General features: G+C 38.6%; 2 protein-coding genes across 3 annotated transcripts in view; one reads left to right on the plus strand and one right to left on the minus strand.

The window, feature by feature from the left end:
• Positions 1-10,325, minus strand: part of LOC109410795 (BTB/POZ domain-containing protein 10) — a 35,181-nt gene extending 24,856 nt beyond the window's left edge. The window contains exons 1-2 of one of the 2 annotated variants that reach the window (XM_062853248.1): positions 10,154-10,325; positions 9,705-10,083 (exon numbers count right to left, since the gene is read on the minus strand). In XM_062853248.1, the coding sequence (XP_062709232.1) occupies positions 9,705-9,922 (218 nt within the window). In that variant the 5' untranslated portion in view covers positions 9,923-10,083; positions 10,154-10,325. Of the gene's footprint in view, positions 1-9,704; positions 10,084-10,139 lie in introns of both variants that reach the window. The other variant, XM_062853247.1, reaches the window with a different exon arrangement.
• The window catches only part of LOC115253479 (KAT8 regulatory NSL complex subunit 2), a 598,461-nt gene that overhangs the window by 278,794 nt on the left and 303,083 nt on the right, over positions 1-16,584 (plus strand). The gene's annotated exons all lie outside the window — the stretch shown is intronic.

A 16,584-nucleotide genomic window follows, 5' to 3' on the forward strand; every position in this document is an offset into this window, starting at 1 on the left:
TGAGTAAGGTTACCTGTTCACAAAGATGATAATTGTGGCGGAAAAACACTTCTTCAAACACAAAACGTACTCTTTGGTTTGGTTCTCCTCATCACTTAGGGGATTCTTTTCGTAGTTGTTTCTTTAAAAGTAAGGAGCTATACCTAACTGCAATAGTCTAAATTAACTAAAAATGTTTAAGTCTTAGGTACCATAAAGGTGCACAAATTGAACAAATACCGGCATGTGATAATTCTATCCGAGCCACGGCATACAAGGATATAAGACAGACCATCACATTGATAAAATTGGTGTGGAGTTCTAGATCGTGTTATTCATGCTTTTGAACGATTTAAATTGCATCATCAAAAAACTTTCAGTTTTCCGAAAGGGATTACCTTCCAAATGTTGTGCCCCGTTATCCAAGCTACTTTGATGTATGTTCTATTTTTGTTGACATTACTCGGCCTACTTTGATCGTAAAACTGTTAAATCATAAGACACTGTCAATAAAAAATAAGAAAATTGCAGCCGCAATAACTAGGGGAAATTGCCTGTTTTCGGCCGTTTTGTTCTCTTCTTCTTTGGGTTTTTTTTTTGAAACATATTGAACTCAGAGTTGGTCACAAATCCTTCCCAACTAAGCTGAATTATATGGCCAAGTGTAAGGCAATTTGGCTGACAAAACCCCCCATGACGAAGAGAACAAACCTGCCGATAATACCCATTGTCACCCTACTTCCACATAAAAGTAAAAGTTTATTTGTATATATGCCCAGATACTGCTGAAATTCTATTCAACTGCCTTAAATATTTTTTTTGCACTTTATGTCTAAGCAATATTTTGTAAGGAAAATTTTTAATTTTTAGTTTGACCCGTTTACTCTTTTAAAAGGACACATTACTAATGGGCGACCTCATACAAGCCCATTTGGCTACACTCAAGGTTGAAAAAAGAAAAAACACAAGGCTCAAAGATATTTGAAAAAAAAAAATTGTTCTAGACCCGCCGATAGAACTTTCTCCTTTTAGTCTCAAATGAAAGAGGGGACCTTCAGCTTTCGTTTGGTGGGTGTTTTAGCGATACCGATTTTTTTAAATTAATTTTGTTCTACCAGACACACCGTGCAGGGCTTCAAAATAGTTATTTTTATTGGTAACACCAGTTTTGTCAACCCTGGCATCGAGAATCGCCCACAAATTCTCGAAGGGATTGAGGTCCGGGCTTTGTGGAGGCCATTCCAGCGGTTTGATCCGACAAGACCGGAAGAAAGACTTGGTATTCTTGGCAGTATGCTTCGGGTCGTTGTCCTGCTGGAATACGAACTTCTCTTCAAGGCCCGTCTGGAGCAGCGAAACCTCCAGATTTTCTCGCAGGATGTTGATGTAGGAATCCGCCGTCATTATCCCGTCGATTTTCACGAGACTACCCACTCCACTCCACGAAAAACATCCCCACACCATTACATTTCCTCCTCCATGCTTCACCGTGCCTTGGATGTGGCGCTCCTGAAGCTCCTCTCCCGATCTGCACCAAACACGAACCCGCCGCTTTCGGTTAAACAGCTCGAATTTTGATTCGTACGTCCAGAGAACCGTTTTCCAGAACTCTAGGGGCTTATCAGCATGCTCCTTAGCAAACTTAAGCCGTTTGGCTTTGTTTGCCTTGCTGATAAATGGGCGCTTCCGGGCAAGTTTGCTATTCAACCCCTGTGCTACGAGACGGCGACGAACAGTTCGACCGGAAACTGATAACTGAAGGGTTTCCTGAATCTCGCGGACAGTTACCTTCGGGTTCTTCTTGACTTCGCGCATGATCTTGGTGTCCGTTCTCGCATCCGTTTTCCGCTCCCTGCCTCTGCCAGGGCGATCCACCACTGATCCAAACGTTTTAAGCTTCAGAACCAACCAACCAAGCCAACCGCTGCCTTGCTGATACTGTACTTCCTAGCGACAGCCCGATGCGATTCACCGTTTTGCACATCACGAACTACCAGTTTTCGGATACACAACGGAATTGCTTTCGAAACCACTACGTTCTCCATTTTTTTCAACTTAATCAAACGCGATCACGTAAACAAATGCACCAGGTCAAGCCGTTTGCTTCAAAACATGTCAAAATATCAAAACATAAGCAATCGAGGGGTCTTCCAATGGAAACTTATCGAAAACATATCGATTTTTGAAGTGGGCACTTTTTTTGTCACTGTTTTTTTTTTTCAACACAAATTGATTTTTTTTTCTTTAAGTAAAACTCCTTTTTTTCAGTATTCCATAAGTAAAACTTAAAAAGAATATAAAAAATAACATAATAAAAAAAACTACAGTGTGTTTACTTTAATTTGAACCAAGTAAATGAGAGAAATTGAAAAAACTAAAAGGTGGGCACTTTATTTTGCCTATCAGTGTACATTCTCTTCGCCATTCAGGTGCTCGTCGAAGTGCTGATTCCACCTGTCGATCACCTTGCGGTACAAAGCTTTTGCGGGATGCGTTGAACTTCTGGTATAATTTCCGTGTTTCTTGTGAACGGCACAACAGTTCTATTTCCTCGCACTTTGCTTCTTCCAGCCGGCGCTTTTTCTCCAGGAAGAGCGGGGCCTGCTGCTCCTGCTTCTGTCTGTATCGCTCTACATTCTGTCGGGTTCCATGCTGCAGCATTTCCGCAGTTCTCCTCAAAAACCGCTTCGCACTTCTTGTCAAACCAATCGTTTCGTCTATTCCGTTCTATATGTACCCGATAGTGCTCTCAGCCAGTGAAACAAAATTCAACCATCGCGCAACAATAACGACAATGTTGCAACCTGAATTTGTTGCGACATTCTACCCAATGCGACATAGGTTTGTCCCAACTTGAACAGAATAGGACAAAGATCGTGCATCACGAGTTGTGATTGTGATTTTCGAGTGGTAACTTCGAGCACTGTAACGCTGCTGAAGATGTATCATCAAAAAAGTTCGATTTTGGGTTGGTAATAATTGATTATTCACGAGTTGAAAAGTACGCAACATATTCAGCTTCCGCTTTGTCTGCAACAAAATTTTTCGAGATCATGTCATTATCTGTTAGCAGTTGGGATAAAGAGTAATCACCGCGTCTTCTTTGTTGCTTGTTTTGTGCCTCTTTTGTCTGGCAATTCTCTTCACTGCTCTCAGCTCCCATTAGAATTCCTTATGGGGCCGTTCATACACCACGTAGACTTTTTGGGGGGAGGGGGGGGGGGTGTCTGAGCAAAGTCTACGCTCCATACAAATTTCAAAATTTGTGTATGGAGAAAAGTCTACGAGGGGGGAGGGGGGGGGGTCTAAGACGGCCAAATTTTGGTCTACGCGGTTTATGAACAGCCCCTATATTAGATTGTGCATTGCTTATTAGGTGATCAAATCAGCCTTTTTGTACAGTAAGTTCGTTTGTAGTACAATCAATGAAATACTAATTACCCATAAATTATTATTGTATAGGATAACGCGATCTGAGAGGTATCTATATCGCTAGGTTTGCGTCCATGAGTATTCGCATAGTTTGATCGTAAGTGAATCATAATTTGTTGGGACCTAAAATTGGAAATAATGAACTAAATCATGTGATAGGTGTTCCTCAGATCATCTGGACGATAAATTGAAATACTTCTGTCAAGATTGTTGGGATAGCTATAATCAAGGAGTCTAGTTTGTAAGTAGTCTTGCATTTGCTACATTTGGGCTATTTACTAATAATAAATTACCTTCCCAGCTTAAGGTGAATAGAGTGCGGGTACCGGTTTTGGCCAGTCTAAGGGAATTAATTTTTATAAAAATAACCAATAATCCAATGAAAACTACCAATGTGTTAAATGAAAGGTTTTGATCTATACTTCATTAGAAAAATGCAGAAATCAAGCTAATACTTGATTTTTGTATTAAAAGTGGCACTGGCCAAAATAGAAGACTTGCCGCAGTTTTGGCCATATTCTCAGCTTTGGTTTCTATTTTGGCCAATCACGTGTATAGACGTTTCAGAAATTATAAATACACTTTGTTTATTAAATTAAATGAACTGTTCTAATGATTTTTACCAACTTCTTTCAGAGTATAGCATATTGTACTCCATATTTTTATATTTCCTTTCAATTGTCTTGATATTTTAAAGAACAGTCGAGTTCTCTAAAAAATAACTTAATTTTTCAAATTTGCATTTGTACAAAGGTGTTTTTTAATTATTTCAACATTATGTAGCACTAAATACCAAAAATTATCGAAATTTTTATCACATTCGCTTTCTTAACAAGTTATCTATGGAATGCCTTGATAAAAGTTTGGGAAAAATCGATAAAGGCATATCCACAACATTTTTTCGGAGATCAAGTTTCTCATTTTTTAAGGTTTTCTTCGGAACATAAGATCTACCACACAGTTTCTTAGCTTTCCTGAAGGCATTTAATCTAAACAAACATATTTTTTCAGCTCATTCGATCCTTCAGGTGGCAAAGCTTGTCATACCATAAAAACGAATGCAGTAAGCAGTAATTAAGACATTCGTTTGCTTAACGTTTGTTGCTACTGGTGTTGTTGAGAAATTTAAAACAAAAAGTTTTGTTTTGAGGAGGCCCGTAATGGTGGTTCTTGATCAAATATTCCAGTAAAAATTACTCTAAGCAATCGAGAAATATCTTTTATTATCGATACAGCATTTTTTATTGTGTTTGGAAATTAAATATTTTATCTGTGAGATTTTTTTCTATTCTACTATGCTACATTTTTTGACTACTTTGTGCAACTTCAAATTTTGATCATCTTGTTTACAGAACCCTATTTTTTAACTTTCACCAGAAACATCAACAAAATTGATATTATTTGCTTCGTTGGCATGTTTACTATTAGAGCTATAAGAAACTATTTTGGATAATGTGCTCAAATTGAAATGGCAGGTTATCGTTAGTGTATTTATAATTTCTGAAACAGTCTATATTTCTTATGGGAGTGGCCAAATTAGAAGCACCCTGGCCAAAATAGATATATGGGAGCTGATTTTTTATGGAAAATGTTTTTTTTTCTTCCAGTTTTTAATCGAAATGTACGGTTTTAACAGCTGCAATCATATTATTATATTAGAAGCTACTAGTAAAAAATAATATGTATACCAATTTAGATCGTTACAGGCTGAATACCGCACTATGGCCAAAGCTCCGGGCTGGCCAAAACTGAAGCTTCTACGCTATATAAGGAAGCCACACCTCAAATTTTCAAGACCACAAATCTGAGGAACTATTGTATTACAAGTTTTATTTATGTGTTAAATGTGCTATTTTAACTTGTAAATATACCTCTAATATTAATGCACATTTATAGGGTTCTGGCAGAATGGAAGCCCGCAATCCTATTTCGATTGCCAACATTCAGGCCATTTCGGGCCGCGATTAAGTACTAGAGATGTAAACCTTTCCCTGGCACAGACTTCAAGTTATAGAACTCTAGTGATGAAACCGGAATCGTGATGCCCCGCTTAGGATTAGAAATTCCTAGACAAAACTCAAGCAATGAAAGCAACTAACGCTGCGAACAAAAAAGCAACATGCCAGAGAAAATACGATTACAGGATCGATTGATGGACCAACAACATTAATGAAACCTCGTCATCCTGTCATCGGAAATCGTTATCCACTAGGGTAACAGGGCAAAATGTATGTTCTGTGTTGTGCATGTCCAAATGTGTTGTCCTAGTTTATTATGCATTTGTAAGGTTCCACTACACATGGATTATTTTAATATGCATTTGTAGTGCTACATTATTTTTTCGTAATAGAACCAAAAGACGGATTGCGCTGAAAAGTTTATCGATTGGTGACCCGCTGGTGGTGACCAATCGATCAACTTTTCAGCGCAAACCAACCCTCGGTTCTACAGATTTGTGCTTTTGAAAATTTGAAGTGTGGCTTCGTTATATATTCACCTTAAAGAACTCGGCACCAAAATCCAAAGGGCGATTCTCTTGAGATCTCCGAAACTTCTACCCAACATGGGTCATTCATTGTGCTATTATATTTTTTATTTATAACAATGACACCCAACGTTGGGTAGTAATTGTTCTATTTTTTATTTGTAACAACTTTGGGCGCCATGTTACAAATAAAAAAGAACTATTGATGACCCCACGTTGGGATGGATAACTGTGTAGTGCATAAATTATCTTAGTTGCATATGGCCAACTGATGTGGCACAGCAACAATATTTCCCATCGTCAAGGTCTCGCAACGTGGGCAAGAACACCCAAGTTCAATAGCACATGTTGCAACCGCCAACGATGCATAGTTCCCAGGCTCAATTTGAACCTTTCTCAAATTACACAATTATCGGCAGTTCTCGACACTTTCTCAACTGTAATAAATTCTTAACAATTCTCAACACATCTGGTTACCAGGCACCTCCGATTCTCTCTCTCATTCTCTTTCGTTTTTAAAAACATTATGTAAAACGATTTGCGAAGAGGTCTCAAAAAGTCCTCGATCAATAAACCGATTCATTCGAATCGTAACACCCATCCAGCACAGTCTTTGCTATAAACAATAATGATGACGCCCATCATTACAACTGACACTGAGGAAGATTACAAGTGGTAGTCGAAATACGTGGTAGCAAAATAGGGCGGAATTACGAAACTGGTTACACTCATTCGAAAAGGGTATTCTGCTAAAAGGGGTCGAAAAGTCGGTACAAAAAAACTTATGAGTGGTTTTAAGGCTCAAGCATTTGTCATCATTTTTTCGGAAAATGAAAAGCAGTTTTCTCGCTGTAAATCAAAACATTGATCATGAAAATATATTCACTGCATTCTATTCCTCATGTGGAGTACAGTGAGTATATTTTCATAGTGAAAACTTTTGTTTTGAACGAAAAAACTGCTTTCAAATGTTTGATGATGACGATGATTTCAATGACGAATTGTTCAACGTTAAACTTTAACACATTCTTGGTAATTGTGTGAGTGTTAGCTGCCTCAAGATTGGGAAACTTTGGGCAGAGAGCTGTGCCGTGAATATGAGTGTGCTAGTAAGAGAATATGTGAATTAATGAGTAAGGGTGTATGAATTAGTGAGTCGATGAGTGGGGCAGTGAGTGAGTTGGTGGGTTAATGAGCACGTGAGATCTTTGCCGTGGGAGTCAGTGTATTAGTGAGATAGTCAGTAAGTGACTTATTCAATGAGCTAATGCGCGAGTTTGTAAATAAGCAAGTTAATGAGTGAGTGAATGAATGAGTGAATTTATTTATGATAACTTCCTCATGAATGAATGAGTAAGTGAGCAAGTCGGTAAAAGATTGAGTTAATAACTTCAGGAGTGGGTAAGTTGGTAAATGAGTGGTTTGAAGACGTAGTGAGTGAGTGAGTGGAAGAAAATGTGTGAGCTAATAAATTAGTAAGTAATTTAGTTCATGGATGAGTTTGTGAGATAGTGAGTTTAATAGTTAGTGAGTAGGAAAGTTGATAAGTGGGTTGTTGAATTAAGAGGTAAGTGAGTGATTTAGTAAGCTAGTAATTAGCAGTGAATTACAAGTATATAACTGAGTGAGCTAGTCAGTTAGTGAATTAGTGAATCAGTGAGCTTGTTAGTGAGTGAATGCATGAGTGAAAGAGTGAATTAATAAGCAAGTGAGTAAGTAAGTGAGTCTGTTAAAGCTGCTTATACCAACAGGGTTTTTGTAACGTAAAGTACCGACAGGCAAAAAAGCGCGGAACTATTTTTTTGCACATCCATATCTCAGTAATTGGAGAACAAAATTTCAATCTTTTTGCGTTATCAAAATCCAACACTATCCTAGAAAGGTGTAGTGAAGGGCGATTGGAATATTATGCAGCTTCCGGTGAGAACCAGGCGAATACATTAGTTCCACATTTTTTACTTCTTCCGGTTCCGTTTTGTTCCCAGACTAATTATGAGTACCATGCCTTTTGTAGCGAGTTCTCTCGGAACCTCGACAAGATAGCAACATTCTGTCTTCGGCAAAGTTGTTCAGAACAACAACCACTTCCTGGTGATGAAATTCATAGTTTCGGATTTCACCACGTGGTGGTGAAATTCGGAACTATGCTCTTCATGACCTAGAAGTACTCATAGTCGTAAACAACTTTGCCGTTGATCGTACCTTCCTATCTGGCTTCAATCTCGTGATATATCTTTCCGAAGCCATACCGGAAGTAGCGATGTATATACTAGTGCCACGTGGTGATAAAATTCGGAGCTATGCTCTATATGAACTTGAAACACTCGTAGTCTTGAACGACTTTGCCGAAGATCGTACCTACCTATCAAGCATCAATCTTATGAAATATCTCATCAAAGTCGTACCGGAAGTTACTATGTACACAAGCGCTACGTGGTGCTGAAATTCGGAACAACTATGTATGCGCGTTTTTTTTTGCCTGTCGGCACTTAGCGTGTTAATGAGTGAGCCCATTAGTGAGTAAATAAGTGTTAGTGAGTAAATAAATCAGTTTGTGAGTAAGTGAGAAATATGGTGAGCTAGTGAGTAATGTGGTGAGCTGACAAGTAAATGAGTGAATGAGCGAGTGAGGAGTTAGTGGATTAATGAGTGAGTTGTTATTGAGTGAATGTGTGTGAAAAAAATAAGCGAGTTAGTGAGTGATGTAGTTAGTAATTGCTTAATGTGTGCGTTAGCCAGTAAGTGAGTATGTTCGTGAATGATATAATGAGATAATAAGTAATGTAGTGAGTTAATAATATAATGAGTATGTGAGTTGCTAAGTGCGTGTGTTAGTAAGTGAGCGACCCTTTAAGTGAGTGATGTAATGAGTTAGGTGGGTGATGGAGTGAGTTGAAATATTGATTAGTGACTGATGTCGTTTTCGTTTTTGCGGTGTAGCTACACCGGTGCAGCACTTTTGCACCGAAAATGTTCGTTTTTGATGTTCGTGCTGCACCGGTGTAGCACTTTTTCTGCACCGCTCATGATAGTGCAGCACTCAGAAAATCGGGAGTGTAGCAGGTGTACACCGGGTCCACCAATCAGCGTTTGCAAAGTTGTCAATATTTTTGTTTTTATACACGCACACCAATGCAACTACACCAAAAACGTTCGTTTTTTCAGCGAAAAGTGTAGCACGAAACGGTGTAGCATCGCCACAAAAACGAAAACGACATGAGTTGATAAAAGAATGAGCATATAGGCACATGAGTGAGTGAGCTAGTGAATTAGTGAAGAGTGACTGAGTGGGCCTGTTAGTAAATAAATAAATGAGTGAATGGGTGAGTTGGTGAGTTACTAATTGAATGAGTGATTTGATAAGTGAGTGGACCGGTGAGCTAGTTAGTTAGTGGATGAGCCCATTATTTAATGAGTCAGTGAGTGAATTAGTAAGTAAGCGTATGTGCGTGAATGATAGTCTCCTCTCCCTCTAGTTATGATATATGATACAGTAGGTATGTTGAAAAGAAGAACAGTTACTAACAGCTATAACAATAAGAAGCGACAGGTTGAAGAGAAAAATAAATATTGGCACAAGATACATCCGAATGTGATCCCAAAATTGGGAATCTCTGAACAATGTATCAAAACATTATGTGTCTCACCCGATACATAGATATATGTACTGCAAAAAGTTCCGAATGCATGGCGCATGGAAATGGTCTATGTACTACATATCCCAATGAGAGTCTCATTGGTACCCTTCGCCGTTGAAGAAATGGCGACGACGTTGTTACAACACTCAAACCCAAACCCTGTCACTCACCTTGCACGGTTCTTCATGATCCGACGGCGCCGATCGTCAGTCTCTGTGTAGTCCTCGGTGTTGCTGCTGCTATGGGAACTGTCGTAGTTATTGTTGCTGTTGCCTGGGCCACCGCCACCACCGCTGGGGCCGCCGCCTGCTGTGTTGCTCCCCCCGGGGGACGTTCCGGAAGAGGACGATGTGGTCGAATTTTGCTTGCGCTGCTGTTGCAGTTCCATCACCAATCGTTTGATCCAACTGCCGATCTGAACAATGTAGCCCGTCCACAGTGCCCCGAGCCTATCCACTGCAGCTGCCAGGAGCGAGGAGCGACGAGAAGGGGGCCGTCGACCCGGAGGAGTAGAGTGCGATGTTCTTTTCTTCCTTTTCAGTGTGCAATCTGCGAGGATACGTGAGAATCAGAATAATGCTCTCCTTAAGCGTCCAGAGACTCACCTCAGTCGAAATACCTGAACTATTATGTTGATCAAAACCTAAAGCACTATTTACGCCAATTTGCGTTGCAAAATGTTCCCAAAATACCAGAGAAAAATTGCAAAATTTTCAGCAAAAGTTTTTTGTTTGCATTTTTCTCGCACTGGCCACTGTCGTTTCGATTCTTTTGTGTCTTTTGGATTTCGATTGTGGCCCAAAAACAAACGTCACTTTTGGGCGTTTTGTTCCAGATTCGTTTTTTGTTTGCGGGAGGACGTAAAACTGTTATACGCTAGACGGGTGGCAATGCGCAAGCTGCAGCATGACTCACTCATTGCATTTAAATATTGACGTCGCAGCACCAAATCGAAGTAAATCAGGGGGATGACGAAGGGCCAGAATCATCTACCCAGCATTCAATGCAACATGGTGTCCAATGTTTTTGTTTTGATTGCTTAATTCATGGAAAAAATGCGCTGGAAACATCGACACTGCTTCGCTGCTGCTCCACGCTTTCTTGTACCAACTGGATGATTCACAAACCGACATTCTTGCAACATGTCCTGCCCATCGTATTCGTCCAGCTTTGACCACTTTCAGAATGTTGGGTTCGTAGAGTGCAGCGAGCTCGTGGTTCATCCTTCGCCGCCACACAACGTTCTCGACAGTATATTATCGCTTCCTATTGAAAAGAAACGACACTTGTGTTTATAACATACCTGGACTCATTCTGCGAATGACGTGACGTGACACGGAGTCATTTATACAATAATTGTTCCTCAAATGCCTACCCAAGATTTCTGGGGGAATTATTTCGGCCATTCTTCTAAACATTTTTAAGGAATTTCTACAGAAGCTTACTGTCATTGGTAACGTACATTTAATTACTTTTTACAACAATTTGTTGGCCAAGAGTGACGGAAGGTTAAAAATTATTCTCTGTATTCCTTCTTCGGAGATTTCTGCAAGGATACATCCCGGAGTTCCATCAATGAGCGTAAGATTTATTGACCGTTTCTTTAAAATAAAAATCTTCCTTGAATAATAATTTGTTTTCAAAATTAATTAATTAATTAATTATTAATTAATTAATGCAAATATGTCATTCAGTATTTCTCTAAGCACTCGTTGTCTTCGAGGATGTTTTCAAAAGTACTTCACAGTGCTTCAAAAGATTCTCGAAAAGGCTTCATTGAGTATTTCTCCAAACTTTTTTTCAGAAAGTCCACCAGGGATTCTATCAATAATATCTCTGAGGATTCATCTAGATTCTCATAATATAATCAGAATCTTTAAAAAAAGTTTTGGTATATTTTTTTTCTGAAATTGCTTAAAAATTTTATGGATGATCTTTTAGATTCTAAAAGATCATCCATAGAATTTTTAAGAAATTCCTGAATAAATACTACCAAAATTTGCTTAATCATTATTCCAAGAAATTACATCGGAATTTCGCTAGAGGAAGAGAAGTCCTTCTAGAATTTCTTCAAACATTCTTCCATGGTTTCTTGCAGAAGATCCTCCACATATTTTTTGATGATTTTTCCACAGAAGTTAAGTATTTCTCCATAGATTCTTTAAGGATTTCTCAATTATTTCCTCACGTAACTCTTACAGAGGTTTCTCCAAGAATTTATCTTGGCATTTCCTTAAGCATTCGTCACTCGTCTTGGCGTTTTTTTGAAGATTCCTTAAGAATTTTTTCCAAGCATTTCTTCAAAATTTCCTCCAAAGATTCTTCAAAGATTCTAGAACTCCTCCAGGAAATTTCCAAATATGTAACCCATTTTATAATATGTAATTAACAAAAAATCACCAAATGTTCCTACAAAGCTCCTCTAAGAAAATTCTCAGAGAAATTTCTTCAGGAGTTCTTTAGAAAAAATCCTTCTGAAATTCCTCCAACGACTTCTTTAATATCCATCAACTCTAGGAGTTTTCTCAAGTATTCATAATTCTTCTGAGAAACCTTTTGAAAAATCATTCTAAGTTTCCATCAAGCATCTCACCTAAGAAAATTTCACCAGGATTTATTATTGATTCGCCTAGAAATTCCTCCAAAAAATCGTTTAAAAACAATTTCTGATAATTCCTGGTAGGGTCAACAACATGCCCTAAGTATTCTCACAATTCCAAATTCATCCTATTTGAAAACAAAGCAATTACGACACTTCTCACTTCTAATAAAAATACCAAAACGCTTCATTCCTTTGTTTTGAGTAGGATGAAAGTTGGAGCGTATATGCTTGAATGATAAAGAAAAAGACACCCCATCTTATCAAATCAAATCTTCAAAAAAATCTCTTGAAAATTATCAAAAAAGAGGCTTTCAGAATTTTTTCAAGGATCTTGTAAGAAACTCCTGCAACGGTTCCATCAATCGGATAAACCTTTCCTTGTTTAGTTTATTTAAAAATTTCTTCAAGGATTCTACAATGGATTACTTTTAGGATTCCTCCCAAACTTTCTTCAGGAATTTTTCCAGATTTTTCCAGTAGTTCATCCAATAAATTCTCTTACGATTTCTCCAAAGATTCATTCGGAGTTCATTCAAGAATTCTCTTAAAGTATCCTAAATTGATTTCATTCGTTTATTTCAAACTGATTTTCCCAGGAAATTTTCGAATAATTTTGTTCGAGAAATTTTTCGGGTATTCTTTCCCGCAAGGATTCTTTCATGTATTCATATAATTACTCCTGTATGATTTTTTTTGAAGATTTTTACGCAAATCCCTCCATGAAATTCTATAGAAATTCTTCCAATAAGCCATTCAAGGATTCAAGAAATCACCCTTTAGATTTTTTTTTAATTTTTTTTTGGAAATTTCTTAGGTAATCCTTTTGAAATTTTCTTCGGTCGTTCCATTGTAAATTCTTGGATTTTTTTTTTTCAATTCTAGAGAGTGAATCTCATAGAACTCTAAAAGTAAATAAGAGATGGAATTCCGTAAGGAATTTTCAAAAGAAATTTGCAGAAGAATTACCAAAGAAATTTTATGAAGAAAGTTTTCAAAAAAATGCCACTTAAATTTACCATCGGATTGACTAAGGAATTTTCAAAGTACATGCCGAATGAATTTCTAAAGGAACTATTCAAAGAATTAGAAAATTGATTAACTGGTATATTAGCAAAGCGACTGTCGGTGGAACTATCAATGAAATTGCTAAAATCCCGTTGGAATTGCCTAATAAATTTCCAAACCAATTACCATAAGAATTTCGAAAAGTATATATTTTCAAAAATAATAACCTTAATCAATTTCGAATATTATTGCCGAGAAATTTCTAAAAGAGTACCGAATCAAATTCCAAAGGAATTGCCGAAATAGTTTTCAAACAAAATTGTCCAAGAAAAAAGGATTTCCAAAAAATTAACCGAAATAACTCTGCAAAAGATAATTTGAAAGATTATCCGAATGAATTTTCAAAGCAAATGCCAATGAATTAACCAATCAACTCCCGAAGGAACTGGCAAATAAGTTGCCAGAAGAGTGTTAAATTTTTTTCCAAAGAAATTACCAGAAGATTTTTAAATGAATTGTAAAAAAAAGAACACTAGCGAAAAGTTGCAGACGAATTTTTTTGAAGAAATTTCCATAGAAATATAAATACCTCCAAGTATTCCTCCAGGGTTTCCTTCAAGAAATCCTCCAGGAATTCCTTCAAATATCTCTCAGAGATTCCTGCTAAAATTCCTCCAGGGATTCCTCCAGAGATTTCTCCAGGGATTCCTCCACAAATTCTTCCAGGCGTTCCTCCAGAGATTCCTCCAGGAATTTCTCCAAGGATTTCTTCACGAATTCCTTCAGAGATTCATCCAAAAATTCCTTCAGGAATTTCTCCAGAGTACCTCCCAGAAATCCTCGAAAATTCCTCCAAAAAATCCTGCAGGGATTCCTCCAAAGATACCCCCAGGAACTTTCACAGATATTCTTCCAGGGATTCTTCCAGAATTCCTCCAAGGATTCCTCCAGGAATTCTTCCAGGGATTCCTCCAGAGATTTCTCCTGGTATTCCTCCAGAGATTCCTGCAGCAATTTCTCCAAGGATTCCTTCGGGAATTTCTCCAATAATTCATTCAGAGATTTCTGCAGAGATTCCTCCAAAAATTTCTCCAGGGATTCCTCCAGGAACTATTTCAAGGATTCCTTCAGGAATTTCTCCAGAGTAACTCCCAGAAATACTCCAAGGAAACTTTCAAGAATTTCTTCAAAAATTTCTCCAGGGATTCCTCCAAGAATATCTCCAGAAGTTACACAAGGGATTCCTCCAAGAAATACTCCAGGGATTCCTTCAGGTATTTCACCAGAGATTCCTTCAAAAATTTTTCCAGGGATTCCTCCAGGGATACCTCCGGGAATTCCTCCAGGAAATCCTCCAAAGATACCCCCAGGAATTCCCACAGATATTGTTCCTCCCGGAATTTCTCCAGGGATTCCTCCAGGAATTATTCAAGACGTTTTTACAGAGATTCTATTTGCTAAACGTATTTCGACTGTATGGTTGATACTCGAAGAGATGGCTTTCCAGTCTTGACAAAAATAAAAATACTGCTATTTTATCTTGTCCGACATTTCGGTCCGTTTGGGACCTTCTTCTGGGACTCGATTTTTACAGACATTGGACGAAAAATCTGTAAAAATCGAGTCCCAGAAGAAGGTCCCAAACGGACCGAAACGTCGGACAAGATAAAATAGCAGTATTTTTATTTTTGTCAAGACTGGAAAGCCATCTCTTCGAGTTTTTACAGAGATTCCTCCAGAGATTCATGCAGAAATTTCTCCAAGGGTTTCTTCAGAAATACCTTCACAAATTCCTCCAAGAATTCCTCCAGGGATTCCTTCAGAGATTCCTGAAGAGATTTCTCCAAAAATTTCTCCAGGGATTCCTCCAGGAATTTTCCCAAGGGTTCCTTCAGGAATTTTTTCAGGAATTACTCCAAGAATTCTTCCAGGAATTTCGCCAGAGTACTTCCCAGAAATCCTCTAGGGATTCTTTCAAGAATTCCTCCAAAAAGTCCTCCATTGATACCTCCAGATATTCCTCCAAGAAATCTTCCAGAGGTTCCTTGAGAATTTCCTCCAGGGATTCCTGCAGGATTTCCTCCAGAAATTCCTGCAGGAATTCTTCAATGATGTCTCCTGAAATTTGTTCAAAATTGTCTTTAGAGATTTGTCCAGAAATTACTCCAAGGAATATTTCAGGAATTCATAAAAGAATTCCTCCTGTGATTCCTGCAGGAATTATTACAGGAATTCTCCAGAACTTCCTCCTGGAGTTTTTTCAGAAATTCCTCCAGAGAACATTCCAAGAATTCCTACAGGGATCTACTCAGGAATTCATCTAAGGATTCTTTCAAGGATTCCCCCAGGACTTCCCCAGGAATTCGTCCAGTTATTCCTCCAAGGATTCCTCCAGGAATTTGTCCAGGGATTCCTCCAGGAATTTCTCTACGGATTCCTTCAGGAATTTTTTCAGGGATTCCTCCAGAGATTCCTCCAAGGATTCCTCCAGGAATTCTTCCAGGGATTCCTCCAAGGATTCCTCCAGGAGTTCCTCCCCCAGGTATTTTTACAGACATCTACAATTCCACCAAGGATTCCTCCAGGAATTCTTCCAGGGATTCCTCCAGCGATTTCTTCAGGTATTCCTCCAGGAATTCCTCCAGAGATTCCTCCAGCAATTTCTCCAAGGATTCCTTCAGGAATTTCTTCACGAATTACTCCAAGAATTCTTTCAGAGATTTCTGCATATTCCCTCCAAAAAATCCTCCAGGAATTATTCCATGGATTCCTTTAGGAACTCCTCCGAGAATTCTACCAGGAATTTTTCCAGAGTACTTCCCAGAAATACTCCGAGGAAACTTTCAAGAATTTCTTCAACAAATTCTCCAGGGATTCCTCCAGGAATTCCTCCAAGAATATCTCCAGGATTTCCACAAGGGATTCCTCCAAGAAATGCTCCAGGGATTGCTTCAGGAATATCTCCAGAGATTCCTCCAATAATTTTCCAGGGATTCTTCCAGAGATACCTCCAGGAATTCTTGCAGGGATACCTCCGGGAATTCCTCCAGGGATTCCTCCCGAAATTTCTACAGGGATTCTTCCAGGGATTCCTTCAGTGATTTTTCCAAAAAATCCTCCAGGGATTCCTCCAGGAATTTTCCCAAGGATTCCTTCAGGATTTTTTTCAGGAACTGCTCCAAGAATTCTTCCAGGAATTTCGCCAAAGTACCTCCCAGAAATCCTCTAAGGATTCTTTCAAGAATTCCTCCAAAACGTCCTCCAGGGATACCTCCAGAGATTCCTCCAAGAAATCCTCTAGAGCATAGGTTCCCAAACTTTTCGGGTACGCGACCCCCCTTTGCCAGCAGACGTACTTTTCGCGACCCACCATAGAAATTCCCTCATTTGTTGTCTGTTACAGTAAAATATTCAACTGTCCCTCGCGACCCCCCTGGGGGGTC

Source organism: Aedes albopictus, chromosome 2, assembly GCF_035046485.1.
Source record: "Aedes albopictus strain Foshan chromosome 2, AalbF5, whole genome shotgun sequence".
NCBI classification, from domain to species: domain Eukaryota; kingdom Metazoa; phylum Arthropoda; class Insecta; order Diptera; family Culicidae; genus Aedes; species Aedes albopictus.